At 32.0% G+C, this 26,014-nt stretch overlaps 1 protein-coding gene across 10 annotated transcripts in view; it reads left to right on the top strand.

Moving 5' to 3' along the window:
• Kdm3 (Lysine demethylase 3) overlaps positions 1-26,014 on the top strand; it is a 283,441-nt gene that overhangs the window by 13,218 nt on the left and 244,209 nt on the right. Inside the window, exon 2 of one of the 10 annotated variants that reach the window (XM_083034670.1) lies at positions 4,609-4,645. The exons of the other annotated variants lie outside the window; for them this stretch is intronic. Within the exon in view, the coding sequence (XP_082890796.1) occupies positions 4,609-4,645 (37 nt within the window). The remainder of the gene's footprint in view (positions 1-4,608; positions 4,646-26,014) is intronic. 10 annotated transcript variants of the gene reach the window in all.

Here is a 26,014-nt window from a genome sequence, read left to right as displayed (position 1 = left end):
GCCGTCGCGTTGATTTCTCGTGACGCCTCATCCTCACGTGGCATTGTATAGAGACAGGTGCTATCGTAAACTTGAATTGTCAAACTTTGACTGGCGTTTGGGAAAACGGAATGTAGTGGTATCGCCTTGTCATAACATCTCTGTGACACTTGTGGTCTCGCGAAAATATCTTCGAAATCTTGTATGCAGTTTCGATGACGCGTGTGAGAGAGTTCTTAATATTAGCATAAGAAAAGAGCTATGCTTTTGCTTCATAAGATATGCAGAATATTTTACAACTTTTCTGATTTTAATTTCAATGACATTCTTTGATGAATTCGATAAGCCAGATTTTTCTTTGAAAAAAATCTTGAATGGAATGGGACATTTTTCTTATCGCAATTTTTAACATTTTCCATAAAATATCTTTGCAATTAAGTCTCGAATTATAAAAATTTGAAAAAGTAAAGTTTACTTGAATTTATCGAGAATTGTTTTCACAAATCGACAAAAGAACCTGTCATTAAAATCAAGTTTGAAGATTCTGAGATATCTTTATTAGCACATTTGCATTTAAACGTGACTGGCTTTAACACAAAGGATTCAAATTGCTACGAATTATATATATATATATATATATATATATATATATATATATATATTAGATACTAAATATGCTGGAAGTCATTTGAAATCTCTGTGAAATTGGCTCCCTTTTTTTTAAATTTGCAAAAAATGATTAGAGTTCGAGATATTTGTCAAAGAAAAAGAAGGAGAGAGAGAGAAAGAGAACTCGATCTGCGCATAACTGTAGGACAGAAATTAATTTCTCTCTCTGAAATCGCGCAAGCGAAAAGAAAGAAATAGAAATAAAGGTAATCGAGGATTTTTTGTTTCTTCTCTATTTTCTCTTTCTGTCGATCAATGTTCTATTGTGAATATTATTGTAAATATAACGCGGTTCATAGCTGTCTTCTCGCATCGCAGGATCAAACGAATGAATTGCATACAACATGTACGACATTTGCTTTTTATTATACTATAGAACACAAGCGCGCGTCATTCCTCGATTTTATATAAAAAATAATGTTTTTATATTTTGTTTAAACTTGATTAAAATTTTTTGACAGAAATATGCTGATTAAAGCGTTAATTAGCTAATCAGCTTTCATCAGCTGATTTCTGTCAAAAAATATTAATCGAGTTTAAATAAATTTTATTATTTTTTTCTTTTAATATCATTCTTTTTAATATAAAACCGAAGAATGGCGCGTGCTTGTGTTGTTTTAGTAATAATACAATTTCGAATAATCTGTTCAATAAAATTCGGTTTTTGTTAATAATAATAACAACAACTTCATCTGCAAATTATATATTAATATATATAATTATAGTTCTTCATTAAAAAGAGAAGAATCTCTGATCTACAAATGATAGATATATAAAAAAATTACGATCACGGATTTATTTCTTAGAAAAATTATCGCAAATGTTCCAAATTATCACGAACTAGAACATTTGACGATTTCGTCTTTTACGGTAGGTAAAATGTGGATCTTTCTATAACTAACTATAAGATAAATATTTTCTAGATTGCTAATAAATTCTAAAATTATACAAAAACTTCATATTTAGTTCAAGCAGACTACGATTTCAATAAATTATGTTATAAAAATATCGAAGAAATTACGCGCATTTTTCAGCGGAAAAAAAAAGAAATCTTTGACTGTAAAATGCTTCAAATCATTAAAACAATTTTTTTTAAATTTATTTTTAATTAATTATTAATTACCTAAAAATTACTTTAAAAAACTAATTATTAAATAAAAATATTGCTATCTCTTAAATTTGATTGAGGTTTGAAACTTTCTTAGAGAGCATTCTTGGAGATTTGATCTTGTACATAACTTTTATACGAAATTATTTTGTTTTATTTTTAAATTTTCAGTATATATTTAAATATTGTATTATGTTTTTGCGAATTTTTCGGGGCCAAACAGAAATTATTTTGTTTCTAGAGTGAGACATTTCATAATAGCACAATAATTGTATATATTTTAATATACAACACAGAAATAATCGCTAGAAAGTTTTAATCGTGTTCATGAACATGTAAATGTACATGAACAAAAAAATATTTAACACTTTTATTTGCTTGTCATATATTTTTTAGTCTTTTTTTTTCAAGGAAATTATGTATTTCAGTGTTTTAATGAAAAAGTTAACATATATTTTCTTAACTCCTTTTTCGGAATTGCGTTCTAATTAATTTCTGGCGATTAATCTACATATACAGTATATAGATAATGTTATACATACATATATGTATACATGCAATACACTCACCGATACGGTGCGGAGCTCTATAATACAAAGCGTTGATCTATAACATATAAAAAACACAAATTATATGCATATACAAAATAAAAATTTAAACAAATTTATATAAATTATATATTTATTTATATTTTTATCTAATTTATTTATATATTTATATATTATATAAATTTCTTTTAATTATAATTTGCTTACCACAAGGTTACTGCGCCGTTGCCCGATGTCACCCTGGGCCTCCTCCTCGTAGAAGCTTCGAACACTTGCACTCGCGTTATTTTTTTTTCGTTCGCGACGCGCGGCGACGCTCGAATTTTAGATATCACATTTTCGACGCGTTTCGATAAAACGCGAGAATCGCGAGAGCTTATTCGCGCACTAATAGAACCGATGCTCTGTTTTCGCGTCGCCGCTTTTTTCAAGTCCCTCTTATCGGAAGGCCTCATCGAACGACGATGATGCGGCGACTCCCCCGCGACGCACCCAGGAGTCGCCGATATTCCAAGAAATGAGCACTATATTTCACAATTCAACGTGGAAATCGACGTGGAAATCACGGATCGAGAACGCCGAAAAACTCGGGAAATTCGAGTCGAAAACGCAGCAGGTAATTCGATCCGCCCGTGTACATGTAATGGCGTCGTTGGCGTAACGGACTCGCCCGTGCGATCGCGATCACGATGTCGGTAGACGATTTCGGTACGCGAGGCGATCAGATTTATACGATAATTAAGCACGTACAAACACTAAACTCACACTCGTACTGTCGCGGACCGGTAATGAGCGCGCAAACGTTGAGCACGAACCGAAAATGCATCTAGCAACACCAGTATACGACTGCAACCTGCAACTGCCAGTAACGGAACGCACAACACGTCACGACAAGATCGCCAAGTTCACAGTGATAGGGGGGGGGGGGGGCGCTGAGCCGAGCTCGCACGTACGCCGCGACCGCCGCCATTTCGAGTGCAAACTTGGCGTACTTGGTGTACTTCGCGTCCCGTAACTGGCAGTGCCAGTCTTGCACCAGTACTGCTGTTTTTAGGTGTATTTCCGGTTGTTCACGATCGACGTTGCACGCTCATCGCCGGTCTGCGACAGTACGAGTGCGAGTTTAGCGTTTTTGCGTGCTTAATTATCGTATAAATCCGATCGCATCGCAAAATTACACGTCCGTGCGATGTGTGATGTCGGTTACACGATTTCGCGACGCGATCGGATTTAAACGATAATTAAGCACGTAAAAACACTAAACTCGCACTCGTATTGTCGCGGGCCGGCGATGATTGTGCAAACGTTGATCACGAACAATCGAAAATTAATCTAACAGACAGACTTGTGCCAGTTACGGGAACGCCAAGGTTGCAAAGTCGTAGGTAGTGGTTCGGCTCGGCTCGACTCGGCTCGACTCGGCTCGGCTCGGCGGCTCGGAGCTCGGCGCAGCGGCCCGGGCAATCCCCACCACTGTGAACTTGGCGATCTTGTGACGTGTTGCGCGTTCCGTTACTGGCAGTAGCAGGTTGCAGTCAGTACTGGTGTTGTTGGATGCATTTTCGGTTCGTGCTCAACGTTTGCGCGCTCATTACCGGTCCGCGACAGTACGAGTGTGAGTTTAGTGTTTGTACGTGCTTAATTATCGTATAAATCTGATCGCCTCGCGTACCGAAATCGTCTACCGACATCGTGATCGCGATCGCACGGGCGAGTCCGTTACGCCAACGACGCCATTACGTGTACACGGGTGGATCGAATTACCTGCTGCGTTTTCCACTTGATTTTCCGGAGTTTTTCGGCGTTCTCGATCCGTGATTTCCACGTCGATTTCTACGTTGAATTGTGAAATATCGGCGACTCCTGGGTGCGTCGCGGGGGAGTCGCCGCATCATCGTCGTTCGATGAGGCCTTCCGATAAGAGGGACTTGAAAAAAGCGGCGACGCGAAAACAGAGCATCGGTTTTATTCGCGCGCGAATAAGCTCTCGCGATTCTCGCGTTTTACCGAAACGCGTCGAAAATGTAATATCTAAAATCCGGGCGTCGCCGCTCGTCGCGAACGAAAAAAAGTAACGCGAGTGCAAGTGTTTCGAAGCTTCTACGAGGAGGAGGCCCGGGGTGGCATCGGGCAACGGCAGAGCAACCATGTGGTAAGCAGATTATAATTAAAAGAAATTGATATAATATTATATAAACATATAAATAAATTAGATAAAAATATAAATAAATATATAATTTATATAAATTTGTTTAAATTTTTATTTTGTATATACATATAATTTGTATTTTTTATATGTTATAGATCAACGCTTTGTATTATAGAGCTCCGCACCGTATCGGTGAGTGTATTGCATGTACACATATATGTATAACATTATCTGTATACTGTATATGTAGATTAATCGCCAGAAATTAATTAGAACGCAATTCCGAAAAAGGAGTTAAGAAATTATATGTTAACTTTATATAAAAAAGGATTTAAGAAAATATATGTTAACTTTTTCATTAAAACACTGAAATACATAATTTCCTTGAAAAAAAAAAAGACTAAAAAATATATGACAAGCAAATAAAAGTGTTAAATATTTTTTTGTTCGTGTACATTTACATATTGATGAACACGATTAAAACTTTCTGGCGATTATTTCTGTGTTATATATTAAAATATACAAATATTGTGTTATTATGAAATGTCTCACACTCTAGAAACAAAATAATTTCTATTTGGCCCCGAAAAATTCGCAAAAACATAATACAATATTTAAATATATACTGAAAATTTAAAAATAAAACAAAATGGTTTTATATAAAAGAGTTATGTACAAGATCAAATTTCTAAGAATACTCTCTAAAAATGTTTCAAACCTCAATCAAATTTAAGAGATAGCAATATTTTTATTTAATAATTAGTTTTTTAAAGTAATGTTTAGGTAATTAATAATTAATTAAAAATAAATTGTTTAAAAAATTTGTTTAATGATTTGAAGCATTTTACAGTCAAATTTGATTTATATTTTATTCCGCTGAAAAATGCGCGTAATTTCTTCGATATTTGTATAACATAATTTATTGAAATCGAAGTCTGCTTGAACTATATGAAGTTTTTGTATAATTTTAGAATATGTTAGCAATCTAGAAAATATTTATCTTATAGTTATAGAAAGATCCACATTTTACCTACCGTAAAAGACGAAATCGTCAAATGTTCTAGTTCGTGATAATTTGGAACATTTGCGATAATTTTTCTAAGAAATAAATCTGTGATCGTTATTTTCTGATATATCTATCTATTTTTTTATATATCTATCATTCGCAGATCAGAGATTCTTCTTTTTCTAATGAAGAACTATAATTATATATATATATATATTAATTAGATATAATTACTATATATTAATATTATAATATATTAATTATGTATAATTTGCAGATGAAGTTTATTATTAACAACAACTGAATTTCATTGAATAGATTATTCGAAATTTTGTTATTATCTTTTTATCGTTAACGATAAAATGATGTATGCATCTTTGTTTTGAATAACACAAATATTTTTACTTTTTTTATTTTGTTACCGATTTTATCTCGAATATATATCAGTATTTCTTTATGGTTGATAACTCAAATCTTTTATTAAATCGTAAGAGTGTTGCTCTTCTTTATAATATCTTTATAAAAATAATTGCTCAATCTCGAAGTAGTGAAAGTAAAGTAGAAAGAAGTAGAAAAGAGTAATGTCGATTTTTCGTCACTAAACTATTGAAACAAAAAACGTTTTTAGAAAGGAATTTTTATATTTTAAATTTTTTATCAATTGCACTCTCTCTCTCTCTCTCTTTGTTTCTCTCGAATAATATGAAGAGTCTACGATACTATCGTTGACATTTCGTTTTGCGAGGCTTTTGAAACCTTTAACGTCGCACGAGCGTGGCTCTAGAATCAAGTATGCAAGTCTATACAATCTATACATTATGCGAGCCTATACATACGTTATGCGCGCATTAATAGGAAGAAACGTATATGCCATTGTCGTTTTATTAAAATTGAATAGCACGTATATATAGTATACTGTAATATGTGCTCGTAGCATTTAACAAAATCTATAAATTTATTTATCCTTTCATACTCTTTCGGATAGTCTTCTATATCAATATCAACACATGTACTGTCTTACAAATCTGCGCCATATATTATGCAAAGTACATTCAAATTGAGATGAAGTCATTAATAAATCATACGGATTTTTCATATCGCCTGGCTTATCTTAGTACACGTTTTTTTCAAAGACGACAGGATTAAGCATATTCTCGCATCGATTTAACATGTAAAGCTCTTTTTTGCCGAAAGCACAATGACTTTTGCACATAAGAGATGCAATTTGCGATCGTGCTTGAATGAAAACAGATGTGTGTTTAAAACGCAGATTCTACAATTATCATAATAATTATCATAATTAATGGCACGGATTTTATCGGCATGCATTTAATTACGCATATTTAAAATACAAAACACGTATCTCTAAATGCGTTCAATATATTTCAATATAGTATAAGCATATTTTTTTATTTGTAAAATTATCAAAGCTTTATATGCTAATTTACAAAAATCAATTATTTAAATAGGAATTTGTATATTTTTTATAATCAAGTAATACCGAGAGTAATATCGATTACATTCTATTTTATATATATCATATGCTATAAATTTATATTTTGCGCGCTAAATTTTTTGAACAATTTATTCTTATAGATGTAATTATATTTTCGAGTACATTTATATATACGGCGAGAAATTATTTTCTGTTACCATCTATTTGACGCAGTAAATTTATTTTTAACAAAATTTAGATTGTGTAGATAACGAAGAAAAACGCGCGCATTTTAGAATAAGATCATTATCGTTTATGTTTTGCTACTTATTTGACTTTTTTTAATATCGAATTAATACACCTCGTATTAGTTTATATATATACTGTGAAAACTCACACAAAATCTTACGTCGCCGACCCTCTCGATTTCATTTGTCTCTCAATCTCTCTGAAAGCGTGCCAAATATCGCGCCGACCTGCTACGATAACGATAACTTATCGCTCGTTGCTTAACTTATCTTGTCGACCTCTTTGCCCTCGTATTTTATGCGCCTTCTGTGTTGTCGACGTCGTTAAGACAGAGATCTCACGAATTGCGTAGATGCGTGACTTCTGAAAATAGCGAAAGCCGCAAAGCGTTCGCGAGATTGTAAACCTCCGTATCAATCTAGAATGTGCAATCAAGGATGTTTTTAAAATTCGGGTCGAATGCTCTTAAGTATTTTTTTGTTACGTGCCTCTTCTTCAATTCTCATAATAGTTCTTCTCATTGTACATTCCACGTTATTGATTTTTATTCATTATATCGAGAATAAAGGTGATGATTGACAAATACCGCGGTGTTGAAGTGTACGAGGAGAACAAGTCAAATATGTACATAGATATTCGATTAACGCAATTGATTAATTAATTAATTTAAGGTTTATGATCTAATTTAAGGTACCATTTACAGCTCTAATGTTTTTAATTTTGATACCTCTTCAAATTCTGTCATCTGTTTAAGAATCTTAATCATCTGAACAATCATGCACTGAGAGAATTTTCTCTTATTGTTAGAATTTACCCAGAAAATCATGGTAATCGTGGGACAATATGGTATGGAAAGAATTTTATGAGAATTTCTCTGATTAATATTTATCACAATAAAAATAATAATATCTACCACAATAAAATATAAAACATGTTTGATTAATTTTACTAAACTGCATAGTAAAACTATTTAAATATAATTCATATTTTATTGTAATAGATATTATTTTTATTGTGATAAATATTAATCAGAGAAATTCTCATAAAATTCTTTCCATATCATATTGTCCCGCGATTACCATGATTTTCTGGGTAAATTCTAAGAGAAAATTCTCTCTGTGTACAAATCCGTGTTTCTGATGAATAATTTTTGCAATCGAAAGAGTAAGACAACTACCTGCTAAATGTTTAAATATCAACATAGACATCCATGTGTATCTTTACATCTACACCGGCGTCCTGTTCACTCGCATCGAGTCCGATGTTCGTTCTTTCACATAACCTTTGCTCGCGCTCGAAGGAAGCGCTCCTTCGCATATAGGTCGTGCTATTAGTGCCGGGAACACGATAGGTGTTCTCCCTGTCTCTTTCTCTTCTCGAACGTCGTGGTCCATTAGAGACATCACTTAACGTTGCCGTGACGTTCGAGCGCTTAAGTGCCGCGTTATTTTTCGCGCATTGTACCTCGCGTTGGCCCCCTCCCTCCTTCCCTCCCTCTCTCCTCACACGTGCTCGCCGCAGGCACGAAACACGTCTGGGATACGTACACATGTATACGTCACACTTTGCTCAACAATAATACAGTAACTGCGTACCGTGCAATGCAAAGTGCATAGGATGCATAGAGTGTGATTCCGTGAATAATTTAGAGCAAACAATCTTCCAATCGTTCAATTAATCTAAAAATATTTTGATCGTTCGTTTATTTAATATTTACGCGAATAAAAAGTTCATTTAACGTTCGAGAATCAACTTTAAATTATAACAAACACGTAATTATGTGTGGATAATCTTATTTTTATAATATAACAATTTAAGTACTAATACAAATTTGGGAAAAATTTCATCAGTTTGCCTTTTGTCTGTAACAAGAGACTAAAAATATAAAATATAGTATATATAAAAAATATGTATATATAATTTAAATATATAAGTTATCTTTTTTTGTAACGAAAATTGTGTACACGTATATCTCAAACGCGATGCTTCGTGCAAATCATATTTCCATTCGTAAACAAAAGTACTACGGGACGCCAGTGCATTGTTATTTTTCCGCGATAATATAATTAAGTAGTCCGCGCGATCGCAGCAATTGTGTATGGATGTCGATTAGCCAATATTTGTTCTATGTCTTCTGCAAATAGATCAGCGAGGCAAAAATAAAGACAGTAAATCTAATCGACCGTGAAATATAAATAGCATTCTTTTGCGAATGACGTATCAAATTTAAGATGCAAATATGAAGGTAAAGAGAGAGAGAGGGAGAGTCAGAGAGAAAGAGAGATACTCTGTATGGTTGACTTTGTGAGTTCTTGTCATTCGCGGCACGACTTCCGCACCTTTCCTCTCTTGCTCACCGCATCTGTTTCGTGAATTCAACGTCCTTGGGCTGACGACCCGATGACGTGACGTAGTCGGTGCTCATATCGGCGTTACGAGGTCACCGATGAACGGCATTGCAATCTTTGCCGCGTGATCGGGTGCGCGTATGCTCAAACGAGGTTTTCGGGACACCAAGTATACGTACTGCTTATATAGTTGTAAAAGCATTTTACATCGAGAGCTACACGATTAATTATACTTGCATTAGATAATGACAGCAGGCTTTTTTTTATTTTACGGAGAATATGGAAAATATAGTTTAGTAATAATGGAAGATGAATTAACGAATAAATATATTAGATACATATTTAAAAAATCCCTCTCTTTGGGATAATATAGTAATAATATTTAGTATATAAAGACAAATTATTATAGACATGACATTATATTTTGATATAACATTTGATGGACGTTTGATGGACGACAAATAATAATTTACATATTTGAAGAGAAAATGAAAATGACATATAATAAAACAATAGTTTAAAATTTTATCAAAGATGGTAGTCACATTATTAAATATTTTGTCAATTGAATTATTTTTTATTACTATTGCAAATTATGAAAAGTAATAACATTTATTCTCAGGAGTTTGCGTGCGAGAATTTTCTTGAATATATCCATGCGAGAAATTTTTTTGCTGGTAGATTAATAGAGTCTGATCTTATTCAGTCAGTAATCGTACCGGTAATAACGCTAGGGACAAGAAATGTCGGTGTATGTATTCGCGTTCGATGTACGAACGACTTAAGGTATACGACAGGTATTCGGGATACAGTTAGTCGACCTTGTGGACGCGTTCGGAGACTTTAAAATAAAATGGAAAAAAACAACACGTCAACGCTCATCTGTACATATTTCTTGCATGAAATCCGACGTTATTTTTCGAAAAATTCGAGAAGACAACACGAACAGAAAGGGGTGGAAGAACACTGACGCTTTTTGAAATATGTCTTCCGGGTGCGGTTTGTAATTTTATCGCGACGCGAATATAAATTTCACGTAACTAGGCAACGGCAACGGTCGCCTTTTTCTTTTCGCTTGAAAACATCGCTGCAACTTCCGTAAACTTTGCATTGAGAGAGTGCATCATCTGCGAATGTTATCGCTTGTCGTTAGCTACCGCGGATCGTGAACGCTCTAAGCTTCGATCTGAACGCCGTGTAATTTATCTTCCATTGTTGGCTTTTGCTATTTTTCCTGGGCTGTCATTATCAGCGACGATGCATTTTTCGCGAATTTTCGACGTGGATGCGTCTTCGAAGTTGGGGATTCTGTTGTTTTGTGATATCCTCGTCCTCTCTTTCTCTTCCTCTCCCTCCTCACGATTTATCAATTTACTTCTGTGGAGATCACCGATCTATCTCCGATCGCCAATTGCATCGGTGTTCAGCCACGCATAAGAAAAATACAACGTGCAATTTCAGCAATATCTTTGCATCTACGCAAGTATCTCATCTGCGAGATATTGAATGAGGGGCTTTTTGAGTGATCATTTCGCGTGCACGAATCATGCGTTGGAAATTATTGACTGCATTTCTGTCTGACTGAACTTCGTTGTGTTTTCTCGATATCGCCGTGCCAGGTTTGAGAGATTTTAACTACCATGCAAAATAATTACAAAATATTATAAATGCGAGGTATATGAAATTTTTGACGTGGTAAATTATACAGATATAGATAATATTTACATATGACATGGAGAGAAATATATGTTTCGTGATTACTTAACAACAATGTGTAAATTTTCAAATTCGCACGAATGCGAAACATAATAACATAACTGTAACATCGTGTTTCTGAGAAAATACACGTTTATTTTAATTCTCGTGTTTAGGATTTTCATGCTTGAAGTGTTTAGCGAAAAATATTTGTAGAATTTAATATACATAGATTTTCACGATGATGGCAAATTTTTGATCAGATTTGAAATTGAGAACTTGAATAATGAACATTGAATAATCTGATTTTTAACATAATAAGACACATATATATATTAAGTAATTCTCGTAAATTAAATTATTGTCCGCGTGATTATTTAGCTAACATATTTACTTTCTTCAATTTAATTCTGTACGATTAAAATTTTTGTAACTGTAGATATGCATATTTTCGATGTGATCGAAAGGGAGCAATTTATCGAAAATATAAATTATATTATTTGTATATCTGTTCTTTCGCGCGCGCGAAGAATTTACTTAGCTTATTTTGCTGCAATTTTCTAACGTGTATATTCTATAATATATAACTTTGCACTTTTAATGCTGATATGATGCTTCCTTTGGACATTTCGCATGCTCTTCAAAATATGCTCATTGACAGCAGACAAACAGACGTATGAATTCGCGTGACGCAGCGAGCGCGCATTCACTTAGCACCTAACACAATGAAAAGTCGCAGTCATCGCTAAATTTAAAATTATTCGAGTAGATCGCGCGAGACGATAAAATCACTTTCACGTTTGCATCAAAGACGCGTACTTCTAAAGTAGACATCGCGATGACTTATATTTCTCTCTCTCTCTCTGATCTTCTTTCCCCCTGTACATTATTCTGTAACCCGTGTCTTACTTTCTGGCTTACTTCTTTAAAGAATACGCGGATTATCTCATTATCGCCCATACTCTTCTGATAACAAGAGTTCTTATCGGTCTGAGAGATTTCTTTTTTATATATAACGTGTGCGGTTATTTCTTTGAAAACGTCAGTGCGCCGCATGCACATACACTTCGGATAGGTGAAGTGGTCGGATACGAAGGCGTACTGTTTGGGGTTGCACCCCGAATCGAGAAAACGCGTTTTGATTCCGTTTACGTATACGTGTCATGTGCACGTGGTCACGTACGAAAGGACGCTCGCGCATATGTGTATGTATATGTATGTGTGTGCGTGCGGCGTACGGTATCTGTGCTCGTCCACGTGTACAGTGCTCCGTATTATGTCACACCGTGTATCGGGGTCAATGGCCTTGACGGGTGCACCGAGCGTGCCGATGATTCTCCGACTTCCGTGTACACGCATGCCCGTTAAGAACCACGAAAATTCGGTGTATCTGTATTCAGTTGCATACCGTGCGGTTTCGACCGATGCAGATGGGGAAGTCTTATATTTTTAGATCTCTTTTATTACATTCCTGCGTGGCTTGACATATTTTTGTATAATTTTTGTATAATTTAATATAATATATAATATAAAAGATATTATATGTAATAACAGTAGTAATAATAGATAAATGGAAAAACACCTCATTTTTTTTATAAAGTTAATTATACAAAATAGTTAAGTTATGCGAAGATAAAAAAGTTATATATTTTTCTTCCATTAAACAAACGAATATCGCGCGCATTTTGAAATCCCTTTTTAACAAAGGGCATATTAAATCGATTCTCGAAAGTTTCGAAGTATTGTTGCCTCTTTTCCGTGATGTTGATTAACTGTCTCGATACGCGTTGTGCGTTATATTCGTAGCATCGAGAGGCTGTTATTGCGAAGGTTAGCAGTTTGACAGTTCAAAATAAAATTAAATGAAATAATAATATGTTTTAAATATGTTATAATACTTTAAACTTGATTAATATTTTTGACAGTTATCAGTTGATAACTATTAAAAATATTAATCAAGTTTAAAGTATAACATATAACATTTAAAACATATTATTTTCTTTTGGACTAACTGTCAAACTGCTAACCCTCGCGATGACAGCCTCTCGATGCTACGAATATAACGCACAATGCGTATCGAGACAGTTAACCAGCATCGCAGAAAAAAGGCAACAATACTTGCGAGAATCGACTTAACATGCCTTTTTCAGAAAAAGACTAGAACAACCCAAGCGCGCGATTCTTCGGTTTTGTATTAAAAAGAATTATATTTTTAAAAATAATATAAAGTTGATTTAAACTTGATTAATATTTTTTGGCAGAAATCAGCTAATTAAGCATTAATTTACCAATTAAATTTTTAAATAAAAATATGTTATAGAAATTAAAATAATGTAAATAATATAATACTTTAAACTCGATTAATATTTTTTAACAGAAATCAGCTAATATCTGTCAAATATATTAATCGTGTTAAAAGAATTATAACATATTATTTAAAACATATTACTATTTTAATTTTTAAAACAATTATTTTAAAATTTAATTAGCAAATTAACGCTTTAATCAGCTGATTTCTGTCAAAAAATATTAATCGCGGATAAGGTATTATACACACAACATATTAATATTTTACTTTTTTGACATATTATTATTTCAAAATGTAATTAGCAAATTAACGCTATTTTAATATTTATTGACAGAAATTAGCTAACTAAAGCGTTAATTTGCCAATTAAATTTTAAAATAAAAATGTTATAAGAATTAAAATAATAATGTTATAAATAATATGTTATAATACTTTAAACTCGAATAATATTTTTTGACAGAAATCAGTTGATAACTGTCAAAAAATATTATTCGAGTTTAAAGTATTATAACATATTATTTATAACATTATTATTTTAATTCTTATAACATATTTTTATTTTAAATTTAATTGGCAAATTAACGCTTTAATCAGCTGATTTCTGTCAAAATGAGAAAGAAGAGAGAGATTTATTGACTCGCGAAACATCTCTCGTCCTTTTCCTCGTTGCGTCCTTCTCGCGTTATCTCCAATTCTTTCACGCTCGAATGAGCACGGCTCGGAAACTCGAAACGCGCGTCCGAAACTCGATACGCAGATAAAAACTGAGGCAAAAAATATATCCTTCGACAAACTTTTTCTTTCATACATGTTAGTCATCTATACTCGCGATTGCACTCATTAATGTAGTTTCTAACGTTCTTTACGAAAGTCAGTTTATTCAAGGCGCGCTTTTTGATAACGATTTCTGAATTATCGCGGTTTCTCGTATCATTTTTAAATATTAGAGCGATAAATCTTAATGAATGTTCAATATATGTATATACTGAATATATTTACTGAAAAAATCAATCAGTTTGTTCAAAATAAAATAAAATAAAATGTTTTAAATGATTTTAAAATATGTTATAAAAATTAAAATAGTAATATGTTGTAAATAATGTTATCACACTTTAACCTCGATTAATATTTTTTGATAGAAATCAATAATGCTTTAATCAGCTGATTTTTGTCAAAAAATATTAATCGAAGTCAAACAAGTTTTATATAATTTTTTTAAAAATATTTTATTTAATATAAAATTAAAGAATAGTGCGCGCGTAGCGCGCACTTGTTCTAGTTTTTATAAAATATATACATACTTGTGTCTCTCTTTTTTCCTTGAACAGCAATTACACTTACTAATGAAATAACATGTCATAATTTATATTTTTTATTTTAATATTAAAAATTTTTAATTATAAACAATATCAAAAAGCACTCATTAGATTTTGCATATGAAATATTCAATTCGCGTGTTTTATATTCTTGATAAGTTTTATTTTGTGAACGTGTATATTGTATATAGAAAAAAAAGTAACAGATCTTTTAAATTTTATATTAAGATATTCATGTTTGTAAAGCGATTAGTAAAACTTTTGTCACGAATAATTTCGATTGTTGAACAATTCTTTTGCTTTAAAGTCAATCATATTAATTACACGTAATGGGCAAAATTTTATGGAATACAAAAAAAAAACTGATTTTTATATAATCTTTTATAAAGTCTGTTAATGGCTATATTCTTGCGGAACTTCAATTGCGAAGTATAGACTCTCGTGTACATATTAGATATTTAACAGTGGCCATCCGGTACATATATGGAGAGAGGCACGTCCTTATTTAAGTATAAAAATCGAAATATCTGAGATACCTGAGAAGCGTATAATTATCTGGAAACTGCTCCAATTTCTTTAATATCTTTTGCTTTTTTGTGGATTTCGTATAAATGGCCAGTGAAAAATATGCATGGTGCAAAAAAATTTTCATCGATTATTTATTTAGAGAAACGCGATCATATAAATCTTTTAATCATATTCTTAATCCAAAATCGCGATGCTCGCATATGTTCGCATCATGCGATCATCCGTTGTTTGCTAGCGCGTATTAATGCAAGTGCGACCTAATGTTAAGTCACCGCAGAAATTCGCGGCGTACTAGTCACTTTCGCCTATCTGAGTGGCTATAAAGGCGTTGATGAAAGTATCAGGGCAAAGTGAGTCACGTTCGGTGTGACACGTTGATTTTCACTGATTCTACAGTATTTCGTTAGAACTAAATGCAAATATGCGATACAAGTAGACCATATTGGGCAATTCGTGATTTCTTTAACTTTCCAGATTCTAAGAATAATATTTTTGAAAGAATGTCTGATAGTGTCGAATTCTAAGATTGTTGCAATACTTTATTCTTGATTTATTATCAGTCGATCGTATCTGAATTGCATAATGTATTGACATTTTGCATTATTCAATACATGAATATTTATTGTATTAATTACTATATTCATTAACATTAATACTTTGCATTATTATGTACATTATATAATATAATTTTATTTATTACTTTATATTTAATATTAATAGCTTCTATTATTATATTACATATATCGATATGTATATTACATATATTAACGTTTTGGATAATTATGAAAGCAGTGTTTACATTTTCAGCTTAATATGTACGATAGTAAGAAATTAAATGCAGATTTATTCATGATTATTAGACTAAAAGAATTAAATAATGAAAGTGATAATACGGATAACAAAGTTTTCATATTCACAAAAAAATTATACTTAGCTTTTTATTTTCTGTTTTAGGATTATGTGTACATACATATATATACAACTATAAGAATATATTAATCAAAGATATCTAACAAAATTTACACAATAATAATAATTAAAGAGAAAACAATTCTATAAAAAATTGAAAATAAAATTGCCAATTAACTTTATTCAATTCTATCAGTTGCTCTGGCTTGCAATTCTATAAATCACATGAGAAGATCAAGCAAAAGAAAAATGCTTTTAATGATGCCACTGGATTGCACGCAGGTGTTGATGCTCGGAAAAGCGTTGCGTTACGGTGCGTCAACTTTAATGCGCATCGCAGGATTCTCGCGAGACAATCGCCTTGCTTGCTCAGAGAACTGCGTATTTCTCTGATTGATTGTTTTACTTCATACATGTGCCACAACACTATCGCGATTTATGAACCGGCAATCACGTATGTGCTCCTCGCGCGTACTCTTCGTTTCTTCCATCTTTCTCTCTTAGAATGTGCGGATATTATATGCGTAGCGCCTGCACTTTCGAGTGGAAAGAATATTTGCGCGATTTGCATCCGAGATTTGGTGGAGGGAGGCTTATTGTTAGATTTATGTCTTAAGGCGATTTCAAAAATATACGCCTTTCCCGTCGAGCTGATGAGATTTACGTCGTTCGGTGAACCTTATGTTCGATTTTTTTATATTTAATCATCGGAACTATTTAAAATACTTACATAGAACTCTAAAAATATTCAAAAGACTGCTAGAATTCTAAAAAAAACTGATTCTTTTTAAGTATGGTGTGCCAAGTTCACAGGAGTTCAATAATTACAGACTTTTTCCTAAATACATATAAAGCGAACGAAAAGAATGGTTAGGAAAATATTTATTTTTACTGCTGATGTAATATATTCATTTTCTGCTGAAGTAAGCTTCAATAGTACCGAGCACAAATAATAAAACATTATTTTTCAGTTAATTTTATTTAATTATCATTGTTTTAATATAAAACTTATAATTAATGAAATATTTAATACTGAAGACAAAGAATCGACTCTAATGAAATTTCTTTGCAATTTCTAATTCATTCTCTGTATACTCCATTGTTTTATGATTTTTTTTACTGGTGTGGTAATTTTTAATTGTATCTGCATAAAACATCGTGTTTTGATTTGCAACTGACGTAGTACATTATAACTGGAGTTAAGAAAGCGGAAATGTATTTCGAGCAATGTGAACGTTTATCGTTGAATAGCGAGATAGATAAAGAGAATGATGGATATTCGCAACTAGAAAGAGCAGTAGGAAGAATGGAGATTATTATGAATGTTAGGAAGATGTAAGAGATATTTTGGTGACAGATAATGGCTCGCGAGAACAGAAAGGCTTTTGCGTCGATAATACATGCAAAAATGATAACGATGAAAGAGAAAGAAGAAGTATATAATATATTTAAGAGTCTTTGCATTTTATTTATAGATGCTAGAAACTGAAGTAAAAGGAAATAGATAAGGTCAGACAATAGTTAACAAGATGTTTAAATTTCTTTTTTTTCTTTATCATGAAACAATATCGCAATAAATTAATTTTTTTAATGCTAAAGTATCTTATTAATAAAAAAAACAACATATGCTATAAAAAAATTTTATCTAAAATAATTTCAAAAGTATAATATACCTCTTTAATATATTCGAAAAGGCAAAATAGAATAAAATAGAAAATATACATATATTACTGTTATTTTTTTTTCATTTCTTATCATTAAAATTTTAAACTAGAGGCTGCATTCTAATTTATGCAGACAAATAATATTGAATATTCTAAATTTGCGCATAACGATTAATATATATGTACATATATACATACATATATATAATCTCATTGAATTTTTTTCAATTCAAATTTACAATAAAATAATTGGAAGAGAGATATCTGGATTTTGAAAGATCGCATATACCTAAACGAGAAAGAAATAGGTGGTCAGGCACGGGTAACTATACGGGAGACAAAAAGTTAGACGAGGAAGAGCGCGAGAGACGCGGTCGGCGCGGCGAGCGAGAAATAGTTCGGAATGTAGGGCAAAGGGTTGGTGAGATCAATAAATTTTCCTCTCTCCCCTTCGCTAGCCGCTGGCGCCGAGGCGTTAGGCCTATACAATCCTTCCTCATCTCCCTCCCACCCGCGCCTTGCTTTCCTCCGTGTCGTCGTTGTCGTCGTCGTTTCATTCCAAGGAACGCGCGGATTAATATTTCAGCTTGACCGACCATCCGAGAAACAGCGCGACTAGGAATGGGCGATGCTAGAAAAGAGGATCGACATTCGAATAATCAATGCTAAAGGATGTCAGACATTTTTTTATAAATAATATTCTTTAGATACGTTCAAAATTATTTAATTAATTGTTATTAGTCGATTTATTATATTAATTACGTGAGTAATGTTTATTCTTTTACAATTTTATAACGCACTATAGTTATAGTGCGTTATACGATGTAATAATGCATTAAGTTCTTTCTATTCAAAAAATAAAAATTAATAATTTTTCTTTTATATGTCATATTTTCGGGAAATTTTATATATCATTTATATAAAATTATCGCAAATTCTTTAATGATCGATATTAGAAAAAATTAAAGATGATATATTAATAATGAGTATCTCTCGTTCAACTCTAGACTCGAATTATTCGGTTTATCGTTTGATTTCTAGGCACACGCGCGAAGATATTTGTTGTTTGCTTCTTTTTCAACTGCTCTCTTGACTTGTAATCTATAGCCAACTACTATGTTGTGTACTTTATCTAGTCCCGCGCTCTTCCGTCACACAACTAGGTTAACCATAACACAGTAGAAGTTTCGCAACTGCGAACTCTCTTCTTTTCCAAGTTCTCTCGCGAAATGCTCGCACAGCTGACTGCGACTCGCTTTCGTTCGTAACGGAAAGTAAAGATCACGTCCGAATCGTTTCGTTTTTTTCCGGGTTATTCGTTGAAAATTGAATAAATCCTATATTATTGTTCATTGTCAGTTAGATACTTTAATTCTGCTATACTTGAAGAAACCTCTTTTATTACTCTCTCTGCCTTTTTTTTTATATTATATAGTTTATTATTTCTCTAATTAATTTGAAGTTGAGTTTCCTTTATCGGAAATTTTATTAAACATTCTTTCCTCTTTTATTATTTTTTAATATACATATAACATTAAATACTTTTGTGTAGGTAACTTTCAAATTAAGATCTTTTTAAAGTAATAGCAATAAAAGTCTGAAACATTTATAATATATATTTATTTTCTGTCACAATATATATGTATATAGTCTCACAATAATATAATATAATATAAGTTGTATTATTATTTAGATTTCAGCATAGTATGGATCTCTTTCTTTTATGTAATCTTAAATTTTTATATTCTTATATCTATATCTTTCAGCTGTATCTTTATTATATATATAGATTTTTTATTTCTATGTTTTTATGTCGCGAAATTTTCGCAATGGGGAACTGTTAGGTGAACCACAAATTACGTCGCACGGCACGTCATATAGCGTATATTTATTAATTTACATCGTCGCCGATGCACGATGTAAACAACCGCGCGGCTATTTAGTTAACCCGCGCGGTGTACTCGTGCAAATGGCCAAATTTATTGGTTCGAAGCGTAGCTCGATATAATTTACGATGGCGGTCTGAGTGATTTATACACGGGGTAGCGCGATAACTGATCCTGGGAGCATTTGTGTTTCCTCATTGTGACAATAGTAGCTTCGCGAACGCGCGGAAATATATTATCCGGGAGCGCGATGCCGATTGTTTCTGATTTTCGTGAATTGAAAGCCCGAATTACGTTTGCACGTGATAATTAACTACATTTAAATAATTAATTGTATTTCGTGATACAATGCCAATCCAATGGAGTTAAATTTTTAATGCTGTAAAAATGTATACTTTACATGAATAGTCGCAAAAACGAAGATTATTCTCTATCAAGATTACACTGTATTTTTAATTGTTGACATTTGACCGAAACTCTCAATGAAATTGAATAGAAAAGAATAGATAAAACGTCTCGTTTTAAACGGAAAATTCTCGAAACGCGGAGAAAGGTCTTGTCACCAGAGAGAGTTCTCGATTAAATTCGATCCAGATGCTCTATGGCAAGTTGTAATTGAATCTCGGTTCCCGATGGTCCCGTACTCTACTTGTTGCAAAAGAATAAGTTTCGATACATATGTGTCTTGTGCAGTTTTCTATTGTTTTACTTTTACAACCGACATGAAGATTACTTTTTATTCGAGTGGGAGAAATTAAATATTTGGTTATGGTTTGCAATGATTTAGAGGAGGGAAAGGTGCTTAAATCTAATAAAAAATTAAATATTTTTCCATCTTAAATATTTTCCTTATTGCAAATTAAAAATCGAAAATATGAATGTATCGGCGACTTCGATATTACGCTTAGGCGTCAAGGCGCCGCTTTCCTTCTTTTTCGCGACTTTGCTCGTTTCAATCCCGCAAATACTTTTCACTCCGGTGAAACTCGAAAGGACCAGAGTCGTGGGATGAATGGGCGGCGTGGCGCGAAGGGAGCGTATTCTTCGGTTCCGCGGTGGCAGCTTCTGCGTGACAAAGTCGGCGATAAAAGGGGAACCCTTACCCCTTCGTGTCTGATCGGCGCCTTTGATGGTCACCATGGCAACTCATCGTCTCTCTTGCTCGCCGTGCTATCCCTTCTTTTCGTGAGAGCTCATCCCTTATCATTTGCTTTCTCTCTCTGTCTTTCACATGTTTCTTCCTTTTCACTCGTAGCCGCGTCTTATTAACGTATACGCGTGTACAATTAACAAAAAAGCACATTTAAGCGTCTAGACATACTATAAATATTGATGATTGCTTTGAGAGAGCGATATTTTTTGTAAGGCGCTTCTGTGCCATGATCAAGAAAGGAAGAACTATAAAAGAAACAAATACTCTCTTATATATGAACGATTCAGAATTATCATCTAATATTTTATTTAGAATTAATTTTAGAACATTTTTATTGGTTTCTATTAGAGAAATTCCATTCTCTCTCTTTCTCAGTATATTAGATCAATATAGAGATTATTATTTTATTTTATTCAATTTGCATGGATTTAAAAGTTAAAAAAGTGAACAATAATTCTGAATTTTTTTATATATTAGAGAATTGAAACGAGATATGAAGTTATAAGATATGATGTGAGTGATTACTTGCTCATATAACAATAAGATAATTTTTGATGTAATGCTTATTAGCGATATTCTTAACTCTTCGATATAAATGCGAGTTTGCATATCTTTGGCATCTGCTGAATGCGCAGATTGACGTGCACATGGAGGTCATTGACTTTTCATTGACATTATGAATGACGTGTAGAATTTTTTACAACCTGCGAAATCTTATTATTAATTATTTTTGTTATGTTAATACTGTCTGTTCTTGCCTTTTTTTTTGCAACAGTTTTTTTTTTTAGATATTTTTTATAGTTTAATTTTATATAACCAATTTTGGAAATGATGTAAATGTGACGCTGTTTTACTTATTTCCACATTTCTCTCTTCAAAATAATTAAGGAATAAGAGAATGTTTAAGATATAATTACTACTTATTCGATGAAGATCGGACGTAAATTAGAATACGTTTTTTCTACATCCTTGTATCCTGTCGAAAATGTATCCAAAGATTATAAAAGATGAAATTAGGGAATAGAGGCAATAATTATCCAATTATTATTCTACTTGATTTTACACGAGTGTTTCAACATAGACGGAGAAAGGAAGAAGGTGCAGGAGAACACCCACGTAGCATACGTGGAAGGCTATTTTGTTACATATAAAAATAGAGAGGCGGACAGTGTGCACGTGTGCATTTCTCCTTTCGCCCGCGTGTTTCTTTCTTTCTCTTTCTCTTCTCGACTATTCCTGTCTTGCGCATGGATCATTCTCGTCCGAAAACTCTCTTTGCGAAATAACGAAACAAATACTTTCCATATTTCTAAATATTTTTATTTTGTCAAATTAATTGAAATTAGTCTGACGCGAGCGAAAATCGTTTCGTGGACGGTTTAACGAAACAAAACAACAATATATTAATTTTATCCAACATAGTCAATCCAACACAATTAATAACTAATTTCTGGAGCTTTGTGATTCTCATGTCGAACGGTAATTCAAAAACAAATTGCTCGAAATTTGAAGCTTTATTTATAGTTTTATGTATGTAATTCAGTACACATACAGAAGTTGCAGATTTCCAGAAACTTGAGTTTTCTATAAAAAAGATGTGCATGTATATATTTGAAATACATATTTTATCTTAAATATTAAATATTATAAACTCTACACGCATTAATAGCCTGAGAATTTTATTGACAAAAACAAGATATTCAATATGACATGTTCCATCGAGATATCATTATTTTTCTCATCGTATTATTATAGTTTGAGCTTCGCAATTTGTACTCGTGAAACTTTTTTCTTGGCAACATTTAACGTGAACTTTTTAAAGTTCACATCTTTCATTAATTTCTTCAACTAATTTTGCCTAGATTTTTAACTTCTCGAAAGTTGCGAGAAATGACTGTCGGAGTCGCAAAAATATATAAAATTATTCTGAAGGTTTATGCACAATTTTTAAAATGTATGATAAATTTAAAAACATGACTTTTTCGCACAATTTTGAAACACCTTAACAATTATGTCATGAATTATAAAAGTTGGTTTCATATACTTTCGTATATTAATATATTCAAATAAAAATAATTCTAAAAAATATAATTCTATTTTGTGATTGTAAAATTTAATGCATCAAAAAAATTCTTTAACTTTAATCTGAAGATTTTAAATAAAGTTTTGAAAATATCTTACTTTTTTGTTCGAAATATAGTATGTCAAAATTTATCCAACATATATCTAAAATGTCGAATTAGAGTCTCGATTGAATAGCTACCAAGAAATGTTCTTCATTTTGCCTAATCGTTTAATATTCGTGGAATCTTATTTGGTTCTACGAAATCTTTATGAAAAGAATCAACCTTGACTTTTGGTCAAGCATGGATAGTTTTGTCGGTTAGTCGTGTGAATAGTAAAAGCGGAATGAGTCATGGTCAATATTTCATGTATTACGACTAACATAATTCTGTGCGAATTGCCCGTTTCCAAGTCATTTCAGATACTGATAATATCTCCATTAGGTTAGCTTCCCCCCTTATCTGTGCTAAATAAGGTGTAACATATCCTAAAATTAGGTGCTAATTAAATGCTATTTTGATATGCTGAAGTTCGAAATTAGATGCTCGAACGAGATTTGGTAGAAAGTTAAATTTATATTGAGAGGAGAGGGGTGACTTAAAATTAGCTGTTCTTCTCCAATATAATCAAATATATAAATAATATGAAATTAAATAAACAAGAACGTCATAATTAGATGTTAATTAGGTGCTCTAAAAATAATTAAAACATTCGAAATAAATTTTTTTTAAATATCAAATTAAAAATCAAGTACTATGTTGTTTAACTTACACAAATAAATTAATATTAAAATTGGTTTACTTATGTAAATTAAACGGCGTAGTAATCGATTTTTAGTTTGATTTGTTTTTTCTTTTCATATTATTTATATATTTTTTTATATAGAGAGGTCAGTTTAATGTTAAGTCAACTTTCTCTTCAATATAAATCTAATTTTCTGCCAAACCATTTGAACACTTAATTCCAGACTTTAGCATCTAATTAGCACCTAATTTTAAGATAGGTTGTACCTTATGTAGCGCTGATGGGGCTAACTTAATGGAAATACTGATAATACTGGCGAGATGCCGATAATGAACCTGTCTTATGCATTTATGTGTACAATATCATATTTCAAACATAGCACATTTTGCTTAGTACAATAATGCTTTTAATGTAGAAACATTTAATAAATTTTTGTCAAGTTAAGAACATTGGTAAATCAAATTATGAAATATAATAATGGAGTTTTGAGAAGTTTGGATTTTTGGAGTTTAATCGCTATTTTTAATATTTTACATTTAAAAACTTATTAGGAAAGATTAGTGTCCAATCGTTATTTTTTCCGTTAATTTAAAATAGAACCTTGATGTAATGATTCATCATTTATTACATTTTTCGAGAATAGCGTCAGAAACATAATAGGATTTTACACATGGATCCTAATTTGATTTAAGAATTAATTTTAACGTATAATAGATTTATAATGGAATGCTTAGCACTCCAAGTCACTTGCTCTGGAATGTGAGCTTGGTTTAGGGGCTCGACCCTTGCTATGCGCGTACACGTGCACCACGTCATCACGTGTCGAGACACACACGTGCATATCCGGTTGAGACATCCTTCACTATACGTGTCATTAGCGAGAGCGAGATATGCTTTCTCCATTGACTCGTATGTATGTAGTCCCTTCCGTGATTCTCGAGGGAACAAATCAGCTGTTTTCTATCTTTTCACTCGTGTTGCCTATGAATTGCTATGAATTAAAAGGATACAAATAGCTTCAAGAAACTCTTAATTGATAATAAAATTCTGCTTTTCAATTAAATTTATTTATACTTTATTTTAATAGAAAAAAATGACATCTTAATTGTTAGAATATTGATAGATGTTAAAAAGGGACATGATAAATATGATTCTTTGGATTATTTTTGTTCAACGGAAATAAATTTTGTAAAGTATATAGGGCGATTTTTTTCCTCTCTAAAATGTTATATATATTTCGATAATATATAACATTATATTAATAGTTAGATTAATAATTAGCTATGGACAACGATTCTAGAATTCGATTGTACAATTCAGTTTCGATGTACATTTCTACGTGATGTACGTGTTTATCACACACATGCGAATATTCTGCAAATGATAATTGGCAATATTTTAGCCGAAATTGTATCTATTTAAACACATAGGAATATAATGTCGAAATAATAACGAGTTATTGAATAAATTACCTTCCATCGCGCAGCGCGCTTTCAGTGTCCATTCTAAATGCAATAACGTCTCGCCGAATAGTTTAACGAAGGTAATAAAAAATAATTGCCGCGTAAGTGACTCTCCCGCGACGTGACTCAAAAGAGACGTAGACTCTGTATGGTTACTCTTTCTTTTCCTTAAATTTTATTTCCCTCTTGTTAAACGTTAAAGTGTCTGTGATATTGCTCTATCAGTGTGCAATAATAACATGTAGAATACTCAGACGCATTTTTTCTGATGAAATACATCAATGTTATTCGCGTGTAGAATCCAATTTGACAATTCAAGAAAATACACGAATATACACGGTTATATTATCTGTGGACAATATTTTTTTCTTTAAATTAATATTACGTTACTATTAATAGCATTCGTGATAGTTATGAGCACATGAATATCAGATAGGAATATTTTATTATTTTGTTTAATTTGTAAAAATATTCTTTATATTTTGAAACCGTACTTACACGGAGGTCGTATTACACTGACAATGAGATAAACGAAATTTATATTAAAAATATAATTAAAATTATAATATTTTTAAAAATATATTATTTAACATATCAAGAATTTTTGTGATTATCAATTATTAATTTTGATATAACCGAAATATTAGTTTAAATATATCCAAAAATTATAATTTGGAACTTTATACATGTAGTTTTTGAATACATATTGCGTTAAGTAGTTAATATTTAACTGTGGTTTTTATATTTAGTTGATTAATATTTATCTTGTCAATTTTAATTATATGTATAATGG

The sequence above is a fragment of the Prenolepis imparis genome, unplaced genomic scaffold (assembly GCF_030444845.1).
Source record: "Prenolepis imparis isolate NDT839.2.m4 unplaced genomic scaffold, iyPreImpa1.0 SCAF_1, whole genome shotgun sequence".
Classification (NCBI taxonomy): Eukaryota; Metazoa; Arthropoda; class Insecta; order Hymenoptera; family Formicidae; genus Prenolepis; species Prenolepis imparis.
The sequence above is the reverse complement of the archived record's forward strand: the minus strand, read 5'-3'. Positions and strand labels throughout refer to the sequence as shown.